At 31.3% G+C, this 16,352-nt stretch overlaps 1 protein-coding gene across 1 annotated transcript; it reads right to left on the reverse strand.

Annotated features, from left to right (window-relative positions):
* Nucleotides 1-2,662: 2,662 nt before the first annotated feature.
* LOC143057102 (uncharacterized) lies at nucleotides 2,663-14,359 on the reverse strand. Its single transcript, XM_076230338.1, has 4 exons — nucleotides 14,265-14,359; nucleotides 13,093-13,389; nucleotides 12,251-12,478; nucleotides 2,663-3,198 (listed from the first exon to the last, which is right to left on the reverse strand). The coding sequence occupies exons 1-3, from the start codon at nucleotides 14,353-14,355 to the stop codon at nucleotides 12,324-12,326; spliced, it is 543 nt and encodes a 180-aa protein (XP_076086453.1). The 5' UTR covers nucleotides 14,356-14,359; the 3' UTR covers nucleotides 2,663-3,198; nucleotides 12,251-12,323.
* Between the last annotated feature and the right edge of the window lie 1,993 nt (nucleotides 14,360-16,352).

Genomic DNA, 16,352 nt, shown 5'->3' on the forward strand with positions numbered 1-16,352 from the left:
CTTCAAAGCGAGTTAAAATTTTTAATAAGTTTTTGTTTTTAACAAAAGCGTTTTGCCATCTAAAACTTTTAAGAGCAGAAAACACACAACTTGAAATTGCCAATGCTTACTACCCTAAGCATCACAAAAATCTTGCAGAGCAGGTGTAAAGATATTAATAATGATCAATATCAAGCCATTGTTCAAATAACCATGAACATATCAAATTTTATAAAAAAAAACCAAACCCACCACATGTACAGTTATTTACAGGTTCACGTACTGCATTTCTTGAACACAAGTAATCATCAATTAATTACATTTCTTCACATTTGTAATTGAACTTTAGCCTAAAAAAATAACTCTTATAAAAACCAGCACCTTAAAATGGAACATCCAGTGGTTGACTCAGCATATTGTCTTTCGGGAGAGAGAAGAAACAAATATTCCTTGGTCGTGGGCAATGATTCCTTAATGCGGGGATCACACATTGCCGATTATTGCTCCCGTTTGAGATCAGACAGCAATAAGACACGAAAAGTGAAAAAGTCGGATTACTATCCTCAATTATCTGGAATGTCCTATCATTGTCTGAACGCAGTCGTTTAAATTCGTAACAGATAGGCTACGGGTCGGGAATGGTCTTGATAGTTCGGCGAAGCACCCCGACATTTAGGTGCGTCCCGTAACATTCGGGGAAACTCAGCCGACTTTGTCTAGCCGGATGACAAGCGTGACTATGTCGTGGCAGATTCTGCTGTATCGGATAAAAATTCTAACATTGTTCTGTGTTTTCTGGACGGTGTCCTGTGGAACGGGAATGATCTGGAGAAATTTTTCATTGATGTTTTTCTGCCGATTGAGTCCAGATTGCATCCAGATCTAGTCGATTTCAAACCGTCTTTGCGGAAATCGTTCCGGAACAGTCCTGTTATTAATACGAAATTCGCCAATGATACCCACCTCAGAGTCCCGACAATTACAGAATACAATACGACTGAGACCAGACAAAGACGTTTGCAATGAGATAGAGAGGATCGTGATAGAATTCCGTTCCGACAGTACCTGATCATCCCGAGTATGTCGACAGTTTTCGAACGGATAACTTCTGTCAGCGTCGGTTCACTGTCTGGTCACTGTCTGATCTCTGTCGGATTACATTCGGTAGAATCGGGATGCAGTTGTGACCAATTCGGTCGAATTTTACTTTGCGAAAGATACAAATCGGATTAGAAGCGGATTGAGAACGGGATTATCGTGAAAAAATTCTCTTGGAAACGGTTGAATATCGACGCTTCCTGAACAATATCTGATTGTTGTCGTGATTAATTAATTAAAGTTTGAATTTCCTTCCACGATTCACAGGATCTTGATCAGACTTTTGACAAATTTTAATTGGGAATGGTCCTGTCAAGGACGGCAGTAAAAATCGTGAATGTGTGATCACAGCTTTAGCGAAAATATATCAACCCACATTGAATTGTAATTTCATTAAGTAAACAATCAATGTCAGTTTTTAATTCTTATACCACAATAATTATATAAAACAATACATCTTAAGTAAACAATTATCTAATATTTAATACCAAACAAGCATTTGGGTTTACGATTGCATTTCTTTTTTTAAAGAAAGCAACTTGTCTGTATCTATTAAACACCAGCAGCATATATTCTTGTTTGTTGAAATAAATTCGTTTTTAGACGAAAACGCCTGAAACATTTTCATGGATAATGTCTGTCTCATACGAGTATGAATTATGAATAATAGACAGGAGCATGTAAATTTTTTCTTCCGCGGAAAAAAACTTACAGATATTCCATATCAAAATATAAAGGACAAATGAATGTTCGAATGTTTTAAAATCGCCGAAATATTATTATTCGAACAACATCAACCAAATACATCAGCCGAGGAAGATTCAACTTAAATTTTCAAAATCAATGATCTTTCCATAGTTTTGTTTTTAACGAAATTTTATCTGGGGTTAACAGATAGTTATAGGAATACTAACATATATCAGTCTTTATAGTGTCAAACCATGTGTTATTTCTACTTGATCGGCATCAAATTTAAAAAAAAACTTTCATCAAATCAGGAAATCAACACATTAAAAAACTTAAAACATATGGATTGGTATGAAAAGAAGAATTGATTTGTTAATCTAATGGTTGTTTATCGTCCAGTGGCAAATATATTCTGCATGAGAACAAATAAATACTATGTATAAAATGTACATGTAAGTCTTCCGGGATGATAAACGGATATGAATTGGCAAATGGAAAAAAAAGGATTAGTCACGAGACAGCAACCAAACGATACAATGAATTTTAAAAAGTGTGAAATTGTATTTACAATCTACACATCCATAATATGTCTTTATAAGGAATATATTTGACTTAAATGTAAATTTACTCTAAAACAATTTAATGTAGTTTTAAAAGTTCGATAAAATATATCTTGAATCCTCATTTTCTCCCAACTATCAACATGATAACACAATCAGTGACGCGAATCGAAGAACAACACGTCTGTTTTACATTTCTCTAAATTTCCATGTGATATTGATTTGTTGTCTCGTATGACAAAATTAGAAGTTAAATAACAAAAAAAAAAACCTCTAAGGGACATAACAAAAGAAAAGTTATTCATAAAATGGTAAAATCAAAAGCTCAAACACATATAACGAATAGAAAACAACTGGTATATTCCAGACTTTGTACAGGCATTTACTTATGTAGAAAATGGTGGATTAACCCTGGTTTTATAGCTATCTAAACCTCTTACGTGTATGTCAGGCACATATAGTTCCATTATTACACTATGGTAGCAAAACAATTAGACATAATAGATAAAAACGTCACAAATGTTAGCCTTAATCACACAAAACATGTACATAACAAAATTGTTAATATTGTCTTAAGTTTGAATACGGGATTCAATTGTACAGATCATGATAATCAATTAAGTTATATTGATAGCAAAGAAAAACAAAAATAAAAAAAAGTTATTTTGAATGCACAAACAAATCCTAGTCCGAATAAACTATTAGTCTGAAAGTAATACTTCCATCTAACAACCAGCATTATATTAATGTTCTGTCTCTACATATCAACCTGTCTTTGTCTCTGTCAACTGTATTAACGACGATATAGCTTAAAGGTAAAGATGTAGTTTGTATTTCGTTACCATTCAGGTCCATCACATATAAATAGCTGAAACTAATAAAAATGTATAGGTTATTACTATTATATGATATCCCGTAGCAGTTACAACTCATTTTCAGGAACCGGGTCCAATACTTGATTTATTGTCCCTGCAGATATGTTTAGCCTTCCATTGCTTTTAAAAGTCTAAAAATATGTTTTTTAAAATTCATAGAGATATTTAACTTAAACGTAGACCGAATATCCCTGAGGGTATGGATATTTCGATTAACGGTACCATTTCGGAATTCAGACACATTAGTTATCTGTCTTAATAAATTGTGTTTGGTTTAATGATGAATGAATAATATTATTAATACAACAAGTTATCAGCTGCAATTTTCGAAGACATATGAAGGATTCAAACTGTAGGAGGAGTTATTCGGAATAACTTTATACCCGTTATGGGACGGACAAGAGTAAAGCTATATGCCCCAACTTTTAGTTGCAGGGGGCATACACATGATGTAATTTTAAAAAAGGCTATTAATTTTTATCACGTTATTTGAGTGTTGAATTTTATTTGCTAATAATCAATTTTGCTTTAGACTTGATTTTAAGTTTATTGAAGGACCTTTTGTCTGATTTTTAAAATAAACTTTAAATGGTAAAACTATTTGAGTTCGCTTTCGCTGCGATATAGCTTTTTTTGCGCTCAGGCTGTTAAACGCAAACAGATCTAAAGCAAATAAAAATGCCACTCTTAGCAAATTTCATTTCTTCTGAACAGTTAAACCATGCATGCAGTGAATTTAAATATACGTTCACAAATATTCTGAACAAACATGCAACATTCATAACAAGACAATCAATAAAACAACCATAATCATGCGTAAATAGTGAACCTAGACGAGCCGTATAACATGTATACCGCAAACACATGTTGCACATTCAATTTACAAAGCATAAAAATTCAAAACATTCAAACACATGGGAAAATATTTAATTTTTTTTCTTCACAAAACTTAAAAAAGTATCCATGAAAAAATATTTGTTTGAACATCGTTCAGTTGGGGCCAAAATTAGTAACTTCTAAACAATGTCACTCTGGGGAACACACAATTATTTTTGTGTGAAAACAAACAAATCATGAACAACACCAAAGATGTTTCAGAACACTTTAAAGATGTATTCTTCTGATGTTTCAATCTCGTTCTAGAATTATTAAAAAAAACAACCTGTAATACAAGTGAAAAATATCAATGAATACAAAAATAATATAATCAAACTTAACTCTGTGAAAAAAATTGGGTATTTACAATAAGTAGTTTTTGAGTAATACAACTTTCAAATTTTATTACCAATAAATTCAGTCTCAGATTGTTAGCCAAAATGTTGAGACTGTATGGGTTACAAAAAATGATTTTACCAGACACGTGTACATCCCATTTAATTGCTTTTGTTCTTTTCGAAGTTTTTAGATATGTATTTTTTCAATCATTTTTAACAAAGAAGTTGAAATGATATATGCTTTTTGTTCCCCCAAAAAAGAAGAGAAAATACCAAATTTACAAAATTCACAGCATGGTATATTTGACACAAAAAAGCAATACAATTTTATAAAACATTTTTATATTAGCACCTACCTATAGTTTTTTTAGTTAAATTTATTCAGATTTGTCTACTTCATCTTTATTTAAAGTATGAAAAATAGTTTAATTATAAAACTGTGATTTTTTTCCAAAAATGGGTAAACATTGATGAAAATGTAAAAATCATCAGAATTTGGTACTCTCTGGAAGTCGTAGCAAAAAGAATGTGTCCCAATAACACGGATGCCCCATCCGCACTATCATTTTCTATGTTCAGTGGACCGTGAAAATGGGATAACATCTCTTATGTTGCATTAAAACTAGAAATATCATATCATAGGGAACATGCACACTAAGTTTCAAGTTGATTGGACTTCAACTTCATTAAAAACTACCTCGACCAAAAACTTTAACCTGAAGCGGGACAGACGGACGAACGGACGGTACAACGGACGAACGAACAGACGGACGCACATACCAGACAACATAATGGCCATAAATGGGGTATAAAAAATTAAGTACACCTGACCACCATATGATTTTTCATTCACCAATTTGCTTTTACAATCATAGAAACCCAACAATCAGACAAAGGAAAAACGTTTAATTCTAGAAATGTTTGGATCCTCAGAGTTGCACATCCTTAATTTATTGTTTTCGAAATTCATCTTGGTGACCTAACAAACAACATTTTTCATCCTTAGACGTGGCCATGGATGTTAGAACACACTATTAAAACTTAAAGAAGATTTGCATGCATCATTAGATAATTAACAGTATAGAGCTGCTGTTCCAATGGACCTTTCAAAGGATTTTGATTGCCTACCACATGAAATGCTGATCGATAAATTATCAGCATATGGTGTCTTATTTCATTCAATTTCACTTCTTCAATCAAATAGTACTCTAATCAGTTGGGCTGACATTCATAAGGGGTTTCCCAAGGGATCTATCATAGGTCCCCTTCTTTTGATTTTTTTTTATTAATGATAAACTAATATTTAAAAAAAAATGGAACTCTGTACAATTATGCATATGCCAATACTTTATCCTGTACTGTAATCCTGATTACGATATTTTAATTTATACTTTGGAATCTGAATTACCCAAACTTATTGAATGGTTCAAAATTAATGAAATGGAGGAAAACCATGACAAATTTAAGGTTTTAACAGTTGGTAAAAAGCTTGTTGTTCCATTTCAGCCAATGCTCCGTGTTGAAGGACGTTATAAAAGATTGTAAATATTTTTTCAATTGAAGTAATATACTGTATTTTCAACTTGTATAAACTACACAGTTTGTTAAAAAAAAAAGGTTTTATATTTGCAGCTTTTACTCTGTGGAACAGCATACCTGACCATTTCAAGACTGAACAATTTCAGAATCATATACAAACTTGAAATGGATTAAAATGCTGTTGCTCTGCATGAAGTTGCCTAAAATTTTGCATGTGTGCTTTATTTTTATTAGTGCATAATTTAAAGTTGTGCTTAAATTTTAGTTGTGCTTCAATATTTAGTTATGCTTCAGTATTGGCTTGTTTTGATGTGTAGCTTAGTAATGCTTTACATGCACTTCAATATGTTCATGTTGTTTGTATTCATTTGAAATAATTGTTGCTCATATTCTTATCTCCATGTTTATGTTTTAATGTTATGTATATGTTATTTATATTCGGTAGAAAGCTCTAAAGAGTTATGTTTGTATTGTATTATTTGAACCGAATCAACAAAAAAACTTTCGTATGCGTGTTCGTATTCTTCCAACCGGCAGTAAAATCTTTTTCAAAGTGGGGCGTCCGGTCAGATGGGGACAATAAATAAATTTAGTGAGAACGATATTTGAATATTCAAGAAAATTTGATTAGTGGAGTATTCAATGTGACTTCAATATTTTTTTGTGCTAAAACGTTATAGACGAGATGATATAAATGATGTTTAATGAAGATCAGGGATTTTATTCTTAAAACGAAAATTGATATTGTAGATTGTCGATTAGTCAATTTACCAGTCGATAAAATTGAAGTGTTTTGTTGTTATGGATAAACTAGAAGTATACATTAGACATAATGTCCATTAGGCAAACACTAGAACATATGGTGGCCGGTTAAGGCCATTTCGCGTTTTCGACATCGTGTTTAAAAATTGCGTGTCCGACTTCGCCTTTTCGACAATCTACAATCAATTTTCGTTTTAAGAATAAAATCCCTGATCTTCTTAAAAAATCATTCATATCATCTCGTCTATACCGTTTTAGCACAAAACAACATTGAAGTCACATTGAATACTCGTTTTCGACCTCGCGATATCGCGTTTTCGCGTTTTCGTCCTGTAGAATATGAAAGGCGAAAACGCGAAATGGCCTTAACCGGCCACCATAAGAACATATTGTCTCTGATATTTCGATTTATGAAATGTTTAAACCTAAAATATTGACAAGCATTGAACGATAAGTGGCCTTTGCGTAACCATGTTTACATAATGCATTACTGTCTTTTGTTATTTTTAAATATAGATTCATTAGTCGAAAATTATTACGTTGCCAAAAAGTAAAGTTTTGTTTTTTTTCTTATATTTTAACGCACACTTAATTAAAGTTCATTTAAAAATATGTAAGATGTTTTAAGTTTTTCAAGAAATGTCATTAGAAAGGGAAAGCAAAAACTCAGCATAAGAAAATCAGTATACCCATCGTTATTCAAACTGGCTAAAGTTCTACCAGTTTTTAAAAATAAAGGTTTAAAAAATGATGTTTTTAACTACAGACCTATTGCAATTTTACCATTACTATCTAAGATCCTTGAGCGACACGTAAAAACTCATTTGATGAATTTTCTAAACAAATATAATCTATTGTATATCATGCAATCAGGCTTTCGTGCAAACCATTCCTGTCAAACTGCTATGACTTCTTTTAGTTAGATAAATGGTTAAAAGCCGTTGATGAAGGAAATTTAGTAGGGGCAGTATTTTTAGATCTGTGTAAAGCTTTTGATCTTCTAAATCACAAACTGCTTCTTCAAAAATTACAAAAATATAAATGTTCTTATAATTCAATTCATTGGTTTAGCTGATAGACATCAAGTAGTATCAATTTCAAATACTTTTTCAGATGTATCTACATTAAAAGCAGGTGTACCTCAAGGGTCCGTTTTAGGTCCTATATTATTCTTAATATTTATTAATGATTTGCCTTTGTGTAATCATAATCTTGATCTTTTTGCTGATGATAGCACTATTTCTGTAATTGGAAAAGACAAAAGGTATATAAGTCAGACACTCAATGTTGTATTAGAAAATATTTGTCAATGGGTTGATGAAAACAAAATGTTAGTTAATGTGTCAAAAACTAAGACAATGTGTATAGGTTCAAAACAAAAACTGTCTGTGATGTGTAATGACACATTAAATGTATCCATTAATGGCCAAAAGATTAATGAAAGTCACTGTGAAAAAGTCCTGGGTATTATTGTTGACAAAACTCTTTCTTGGTATGATCAAATTAATCATATAATCAAAAAAGTTAATTCTTCATTAGCTCTATTAAAAAGAATCAAGAAATACTTGAATCACAATGCACGAATTATATTTTACAATGCGTATATTCTTCCACATTTGGATTACTGTTGTTCAGTATGGGGAAACTGTAACAAGTTTTTAGTTGACAGTTTACTAAAATTGCAAAAATAAGGCAGCTAGAATTATTTTAAACGAACACGATATTCGTAAACCATCTATTGAACTATTTAAGGAATCTGGAATTATTCCTGTTACTAAGAGAATATTTTACCACAAATCATTATTAATGTTTAAATCAAAACACCAACTGGCACCAAAATATTTATCCAATCTTATTGTGCCTACAAGTAGTAAACAATCGTACAATACTCGGCTTTCATCATCGGATAATTTTATTGTCCCTAAATCTAATACAGAATTATACAAATCAAGTTTTTCTTTTAGTGGTCCAAAAGTGTGGAATTCACTGTCCAGTGAAATTAAAAAATCAAAAAGTATATCTGCATTCAAAAACTCTTACAAGTCATTTTATTTTAAAAAGTGTTGAATTTATAAGATAAGCCACAATGTATACCATAGTTGTTTTTGTTGTTATATTACTTTATATATTTCTATTGTTTACATGTGTGTAATAGTAGATTAATTATTTTTTATCCATATTGTTAACATTGTATGTAGAGAGCCTTATTGAAAATTGGTTTAATTCAAATGAGCTACTCTCTTTAAATAAAGATGTTATTATTATTATTATTATTATTAGTCAAATAATACAGAACAGTATAATTGGAAGATAATGTTAAGAAGGATTGCCATTTTGTTGCATTTCATGAAAATACTGGAGAATATCCATATGCATTTCGTTTTGATAATGCATAGGCATTGCATTTTGTCACACAGTTGTGCTTAAATCTTTTGACCCATATTACAATTTTAAATGTCAACTGATTGGACAGTCATTAATTCAGGCAAAAGGTTTGATTCTGTAAACTGCTCTGTATGTTTTAAACGTATCTATTTGTAAATCCGTGTATGCTTGTTTTATTATTTTAAAGTTCTAATGAACTAGAACATATGGTGGCCGGTTAAGGCCATTTCGCGTTTTCGACATCGTGTTTAAAAATTGCGTGTCCGACTTCGCCTTTTCGACAATCTACAATCAATTTTCGTTTTAAGAATAAAATCCCTGATCTTCTTAAAAAATCATTCATATCATCTCGTCTATACCGTTTTAGCACAAAACAACATTGAAGTCACATTGAATACTCGTTTTCGACCTCGCGATATCGCGTTTTCGCGTTTTCGTCCTGTAGAATATGAAAGGCGAAAACGCGAAATGGCCTTAACCGGCCACCATAAGAACATATTGTCTCTGATATTTCGATTTATGAAATGTTTAAACCTAAAATATTGACAAGCATTGAACGATAAGTGGCCTTTGCGTAACCATGTTTACATAATGCATTACTGTCTTTTGTTATTTTTAAATATAGATTCATTAGTCGAAAATTATTACGTTGCCAAAAAGTAAAGTTTTGTTTTTTTTCTTATATTTTAACGCACACTTAATTAAAGTTCATTTAAAAATATGTAAGATGTTTTAAGTTTTTCAAGAAATGTCATTAGAAAGGGAAAGCAAAAACTCAGCATAAGAAAATCAGTATACCCATCGTTATTCAAACTGGCTAAAGTTCTACCAGTTTTTAAAAATAAAGGTTTAAAAAATGATGTTTTTAACTACAGACCTATTGCAATTTTACCATTACTATCTAAGATCCTTGAGCGACACGTAAAAACTCATTTGATGAATTTTCTAAACAAATATAATCTATTGTATATCATGCAATCAGGCTTTCGTGCAAACCATTCCTGTCAAACTGCTATGACTTCTTTTAGTTAGATAAATGGTTAAAAGCCGTTGATGAAGGAAATTTAGTAGGGGCAGTATTTTTAGATCTGTGTAAAGCTTTTGATCTTCTAAATCACAAACTGCTTCTTCAAAAATTACAAAAATATAAATGTTCTTATAATTCAATTCATTGGTTTAGCTGATAGACATCAAGTAGTATCAATTTCAAATACTTTTTCAGATGTATCTACATTAAAAGCAGGTGTACCTCAAGGGTCCGTTTTAGGTCCTATATTATTCTTAATATTTATTAATGATTTGCCTTTGTGTAATCATAATCTTGATCTTTTTGCTGATGATAGCACTATTTCTGTAATTGGAAAAGACAAAAGGTATATAAGTCAGACACTCAATGTTGTATTAGAAAATATTTGTCAATGGGTTGATGAAAACAAAATGTTAGTTAATGTGTCAAAAACTAAGACAATGTGTATAGGTTCAAAACAAAAACTGTCTGTGATGTGTAATGACACATTAAATGTATCCATTAATGGCCAAAAGATTAATGAAAGTCACTGTGAAAAAGTCCTGGGTATTATTGTTGACAAAACTCTTTCTTGGTATGATCAAATTAATCATATAATCAAAAAAGTTAATTCTTCATTAGCTCTATTAAAAAGAATCAAGAAATACTTGAATCACAATGCACGAATTATATTTTACAATGCGTATATTCTTCCACATTTGGATTACTGTTGTTCAGTATGGGGAAACTGTAACAAGTTTTTAGTTGACAGTTTACTAAAATTGCAAAAATAAGGCAGCTAGAATTATTTTAAACGAACACGATATTCGTAAACCATCTATTGAACTATTTAAGGAATCTGGAATTATTCCTGTTACTAAGAGAATATTTTACCACAAATCATTATTAATGTTTAAATCAAAACACCAACTGGCACCAAAATATTTATCCAATCTTATTGTGCCTACAAGTAGTAAACAATCGTACAATACTCGGCTTTCATCATCGGATAATTTTATTGTCCCTAAATCTAATACAGAATTATACAAATCAAGTTTTTCTTTTAGTGGTCCAAAAGTGTGGAATTCACTGTCCAGTGAAATTAAAAAATCAAAAAGTATATCTGCATTCAAAAACTCTTACAAGTCATTTTATTTTAAAAAGTGTTGAATTTATAAGATAAGCCACAATGTATACCATAGTTGTTTTTGTTGTTATATTACTTTATATATTTCTATTGTTTACATGTGTGTAATAGTAGATTAATTATTTTTTATCCATATTGTTAACATTGTATGTAGAGAGCCTTATTGAAAATTGGTTTAATTCAAATGAGCTACTCTCTTTAAATAAAGATGTTATTATTATTATTATTATTATTAGTCAAATAATACAGAACAGTATAATTGGAAGATAATGTTAAGAAGGATTGCCATTTTGTTGCATTTCATGAAAATACTGGAGAATATCCATATGCATTTCGTTTTGATAATGCATAGGCATTGCATTTTGTCACACAGTTGTGCTTAAATCTTTTGACCCATATTACAATTTTAAATGTCAACTGATTGGACAGTCATTAATTCAGGCAAAAGGTTTGATTCTGTAAACTGCTCTGTATGTTTTAAACGTATCTATTTGTAAATCCGTGTATGCTTGTTTTATTATTTTAAAGTTCTAATGAACTGACGTGTCACACATATGTATTCTAGGGTCACTCAGAAAGAAATTAATGCATTATGCTCAGGAATCGATATTTGGTACACTACCAATCTGTAAAGTCTGACTGCAATAAAACATATGACGAATTAATGTTAGACTCGTATAATTGTCGTTCGTGTTTGACTTCGTCAAATGGCAATAGGGACACAGAAAGTGTTTTCGCTACCTTAGATTAATCAGGATGCGAACCCCTGGTTTGCCCATTGTTTTAAGTCAACAATATGTAGACGTGGTATGAAAGTCAAGGAAATAACTACAAACAATGTATCAGCAAAAGGATGTGAGCAACTATTGATCACCATATAGTTGTTAATGTCTGTGTCATTTTGGTCTCTTGTGGACAGTTGTCTCATTGGCTATCACATCTTCTTTTTTATATTCACCAAAGAGTACAACTTAAACATTCATTAACATTTCACTTACCAGATTTAACGAGTTCTGCATATACATCTGTTTTTTCAAGTAAGTTCTGTCCATTCCCTTTCATCACGAGGGTTTAAAAAAAACCGTTTGAGGTTCTATTTAAGCTGTCAGGAGATTGGAAGATCTTATTGTTCACTTCAAAATTAAAAACCACATTTCCTTTGTCACCCATCAAGCATGTTCCTGTGGCTTTTTCCTGCAGGTTATGTGTTTGCTCTTCAAACTCTTCTGTATCATTGAAAGAACATTATTCAATACACCATAAACTTTATAGATATTTGTAGAAATATTAGTTCAATACAGTTCGAGAGGACAGAAACCACAATATATTGAAATCAATTTAAACATGTTAAAACCCGTGAGTCTATCTTTCAAAATGATATTCCTATAAAGCTAAGATATAAATCACAAAGATATAAAAAAAATAGTGGTCTTTGGACAACATTCTAAATTGAAAAGTTATAAAGAAAAAGGGGTGGTCGAATTGATTTGATTGATTGTAGGTTGCTTAACATTCAGTGGCACATATTTCATGTAAGTTGAGGACGAGAACAAATGAACACTGAATACAATATGTAGGTGTTGTAATAGAGAACATTCGGGATGATGGTCGGGGAAATTTGGACTGCCATTCGTACATGAGGGTATAGGGACACAAATTTTGTCATGCAACAGGCCATATACGAACCCCTCAAAATACTGTTACAATGGTTCAAAGGACTTTCTATCGTGTTGTTGCAAATCTACATGACTTCAGTAGAATTTATTCGCAAACTGATTTGTCTATTGTAAATAAGTTAACTGTCCCTAAATAACAGCACACTTACATTACGCGTATTTACCTTTGGCACTTGAAATAACTGCAAATATTAGAGTACGGTAATAGCATGTCAAATCACACAATTTGAAAAGCTTTCGGATGAAGGTGCTGACTTCACTCTGGAACATGCCGTCATCTAAAACTACTCTGTTTTTAACATCAATCAAAAGAATGATACTGCCTTTCTCGGCTCCTTTGAAATTGATATTCTCACTGTTCATTCTGTTGATGTCTTCTTTTAGCGAATTTATACGCTTGACTAATTCTTCACTGTCGTCTTCTTCATGAATAATTATTGTAAATGGTGAGTAGCTCTCCTCTATATTTTAAATAAAATGTGCAAATTTTGAGAGATGAATGTAATTCATTTGCAAGACTTTCCAACTTATTGAAGAAAACAATGTGTTTACAGTTTTTCTTACTAGTGATTTTACAAACACAAAATTTGCTTTGTCAATATTGTTTTTCTAACATTGTCAAATAAGGGGAAATAACTCATGAAGTAAAATTTATTAAGAAATTTGTTCGAAATTATATATATTTTCAGAAGTAATGAGAAACATCTTCTCATTTTTATCTTTTAATTATATCACATAGGTTTTGTTTTATGACTCAAAGTTGGCCTTTTTGCACAATTCATAGCTGGACAAAAATCTCGAGGTCAATAGTGTTTACTCTATTTTTGCAACAACAAAAAAACACGATATACATTACATTTTGTCAAATTATCTTATCCTATCGATTTTAATTTTGACCACTTATCTTATCTTTTTTTCTTTTTTATTTGGTTTGATATTAATAAACAGGGCACAGTTTCCTATAGCAGCACCACGTACTAAAGTTAATGGATTTGAAAAGAAATATTGTTATGTAAAAGGAACTAGTATTTGTCAGCTAATCCAGCATCATTCTATTAAAATTAACCCTAAGGTATGTTTAAGTAAATACAGCAATTTACCAGCATACCTGAAGCAAGTAGCAAATTCAAATGACACTGCAAAACATTTATAAAAAAAAATGAGTATAAATAATTTGTGATTTTTGGTTTGTCGATCAATATAAATTTTTTCGTACTTAATATATTTCAATTGAATGATTACTCAAATGTTTTGGCTGTTTTTGCTGTGTATAAAGAATGAGATATATTAAATATTTTTTAGATTGAGACTCATAAAACATCATGTCTAATTTCACCTTCTTTTGCTTCAATTCTTTGAATTGCTTCTTTTACCGACTTTCCTGCAAAAATGTGAATTTCTTTTTCTGCATTTCCAATATCTAACATTAACGTTTCTACAAAATACAATTATCATTAATATATTTTATTTTGTTTGAAATTGGGGTTTTCCCGTTTGCTATTTGTAGTAATTACGGGAACTAGTATAACTAGTTCTGATACTTGTTCTGCAACAGTATAGACTATTTATGAAGTTGGATGTTAGGTGCATAAGGCACAAGGAAAGTTTTCGCGGTTTCTACGGGTGGGGTTTAATGGTACTATATAATGTTTGGCATTTAAATGTGTTAGTATCGAAGGTGCTCGCAGTTGCATCAAACTGAAGTTGGCCACATTGGCATATTTATAGTTGCTGCTATGTTTATTGTACGTACAGGCGTTGGAGGTATTAGCCGAGGAAAAGAACGATGCGAAAGAAGAACAATGTTATATGTCATGTATTTATATGTTGTTTGATTCGAAGAAATATGTACAATAAAGTAAAATAAAATATTGAATTGCAAGAGAATATAATATGTTACTGCGAGCATATATCTGTGTTTGTCTTGTTTATAGTATTTATCAAAGTAACCAGGATTATAATTTAGCACGCCAGAAGCGCGTTTCGTCTACATAAGATTAATCATAGCTTATTGAATTTAGAGATCCGATACTTTAAATTCGGACGAGCAGGGCGAGGAAGAATTTCACAGTTCATTAAATCAATACAACCGTTATAGTATCGCCATCTATTTTGATCGATATTATTCTGACTGTTTGTGCTACACATCTTTTATTCACATTAACCATTATTTATCATTTATTCACATCAAGTTCCGAAACCAAAATCTAGCAACATAAGTTCGATTATTATTTTTGTAAAAATTTAAGTTACTATCTTTTAACATTTGGATTTTTTTTCCATTTTGGGTATCATAAAAGTTACGAATATTTGAAGTTTGGCAATTTTTATATGAACACACCATTTAAGTGCTTTTGGTTTACATTGGTTGTCATGCTCTGAAACAAATATGTTGATTAGGTCATCACCCTTAATTGAGCGCACAAATTTAGTCGCTTGTTCTAAAAGCTAAATAAACAAAAACAAACCTACCTTTCAATTGTTCAATATCTGCTCGAGTATCCAGTAGTTTCTTCGCAGTTTCATGATCAAGTTTACATGTCTTGTATTGTCTAACAGTGTCGGCATATCCATTTTGTGGGGGGTTATTCAAGAAAGCATCTATTCTTTTTCCGACATTGATGAACGTAACGAAAAAATTGTCAAACATAGTTTCCGATATGTTAGCAGTCACTCTATGAACAAAGCTATCATGTTCCCGCCTTATTCGTTCAATGTCGTCACCTATTCCTATCTCTGTGGCAATCGGATTCACCCCCCATTTTCTAGATGGTGCCGGTATAGAAAATTGGGGAAAATTGATTAAGAGTTTGTAAGATAGCCTCACATCAATCTTGGTATATTCGTCGGTCTGTAATGTTTCTATCATTTCTTGCTCAGATATATGTAGCTTTCTTCTGAAAGAAACATTCCTCATAATAGCTTTGTAGAGGGTTTTCGCTGTTGTTCCGGTATGTGCCATTAAATCTTGCATTATCCTTGGAAATACTTCCGACACCACCATGCAGCACTTTGAACACCTTTCATTATCTAGTGATGTCATTTTGACGGTTTCATCTAATTTGAATAAAATGAAAACATCGATAATAATAACTTTAGAGATCTGTTGAATTATAAAAAGTAGGATTTTCTAAAATAATCATATCATGCATATATATCTCTTTCATAAATGTATTTGAGATCGACTGGCCTACTTAACCAAAATTTACCACATCATTTTGTGGTTAATTTGTTGAATAATTAAGGCAACAGTACTAAACCACTGTTCAAAAATCATAATCGATTGAGAGAAAAAAAATCTTGGTCATAAACTAAACCGGAAGAACACATCAATTTTAAGAGGAAAACAACGAAGCAAGTGCAACAAATAACAAACGACATTACTGAAAAGTGTAGTAAAAATACCGTCCTACAAGTCAAATAA

The sequence above is a fragment of the Mytilus galloprovincialis genome, chromosome 13 (assembly GCF_965363235.1).
Source record: "Mytilus galloprovincialis chromosome 13, xbMytGall1.hap1.1, whole genome shotgun sequence".
Lineage (NCBI taxonomy): Eukaryota > Metazoa > Mollusca > Bivalvia > Mytilida > Mytilidae > Mytilus > Mytilus galloprovincialis.

Excerpts from the sequence above, each read along its gene's own strand:
- LOC143057102 (XM_076230338.1), bottom strand. The coding sequence starts at position 14,355 with ATGTTAGATATTGGAAATGCAGAAAAAGAAATTCACATTTTTGCAGGA. Across the intron at positions 13,390-14,264 it reads AAGAATTGAAGCAAAAGAAG|AGGAGAGCTACTCACCATTT; the intron begins GTGAAATTAGAC and ends TTTAAAATATAG. Across the intron at positions 12,479-13,092 it reads AGTTATTTCAAGTGCCAAAG|AAGAGTTTGAAGAGCAAACA; the intron begins GTAAATACGCGT and ends TCAATGATACAG.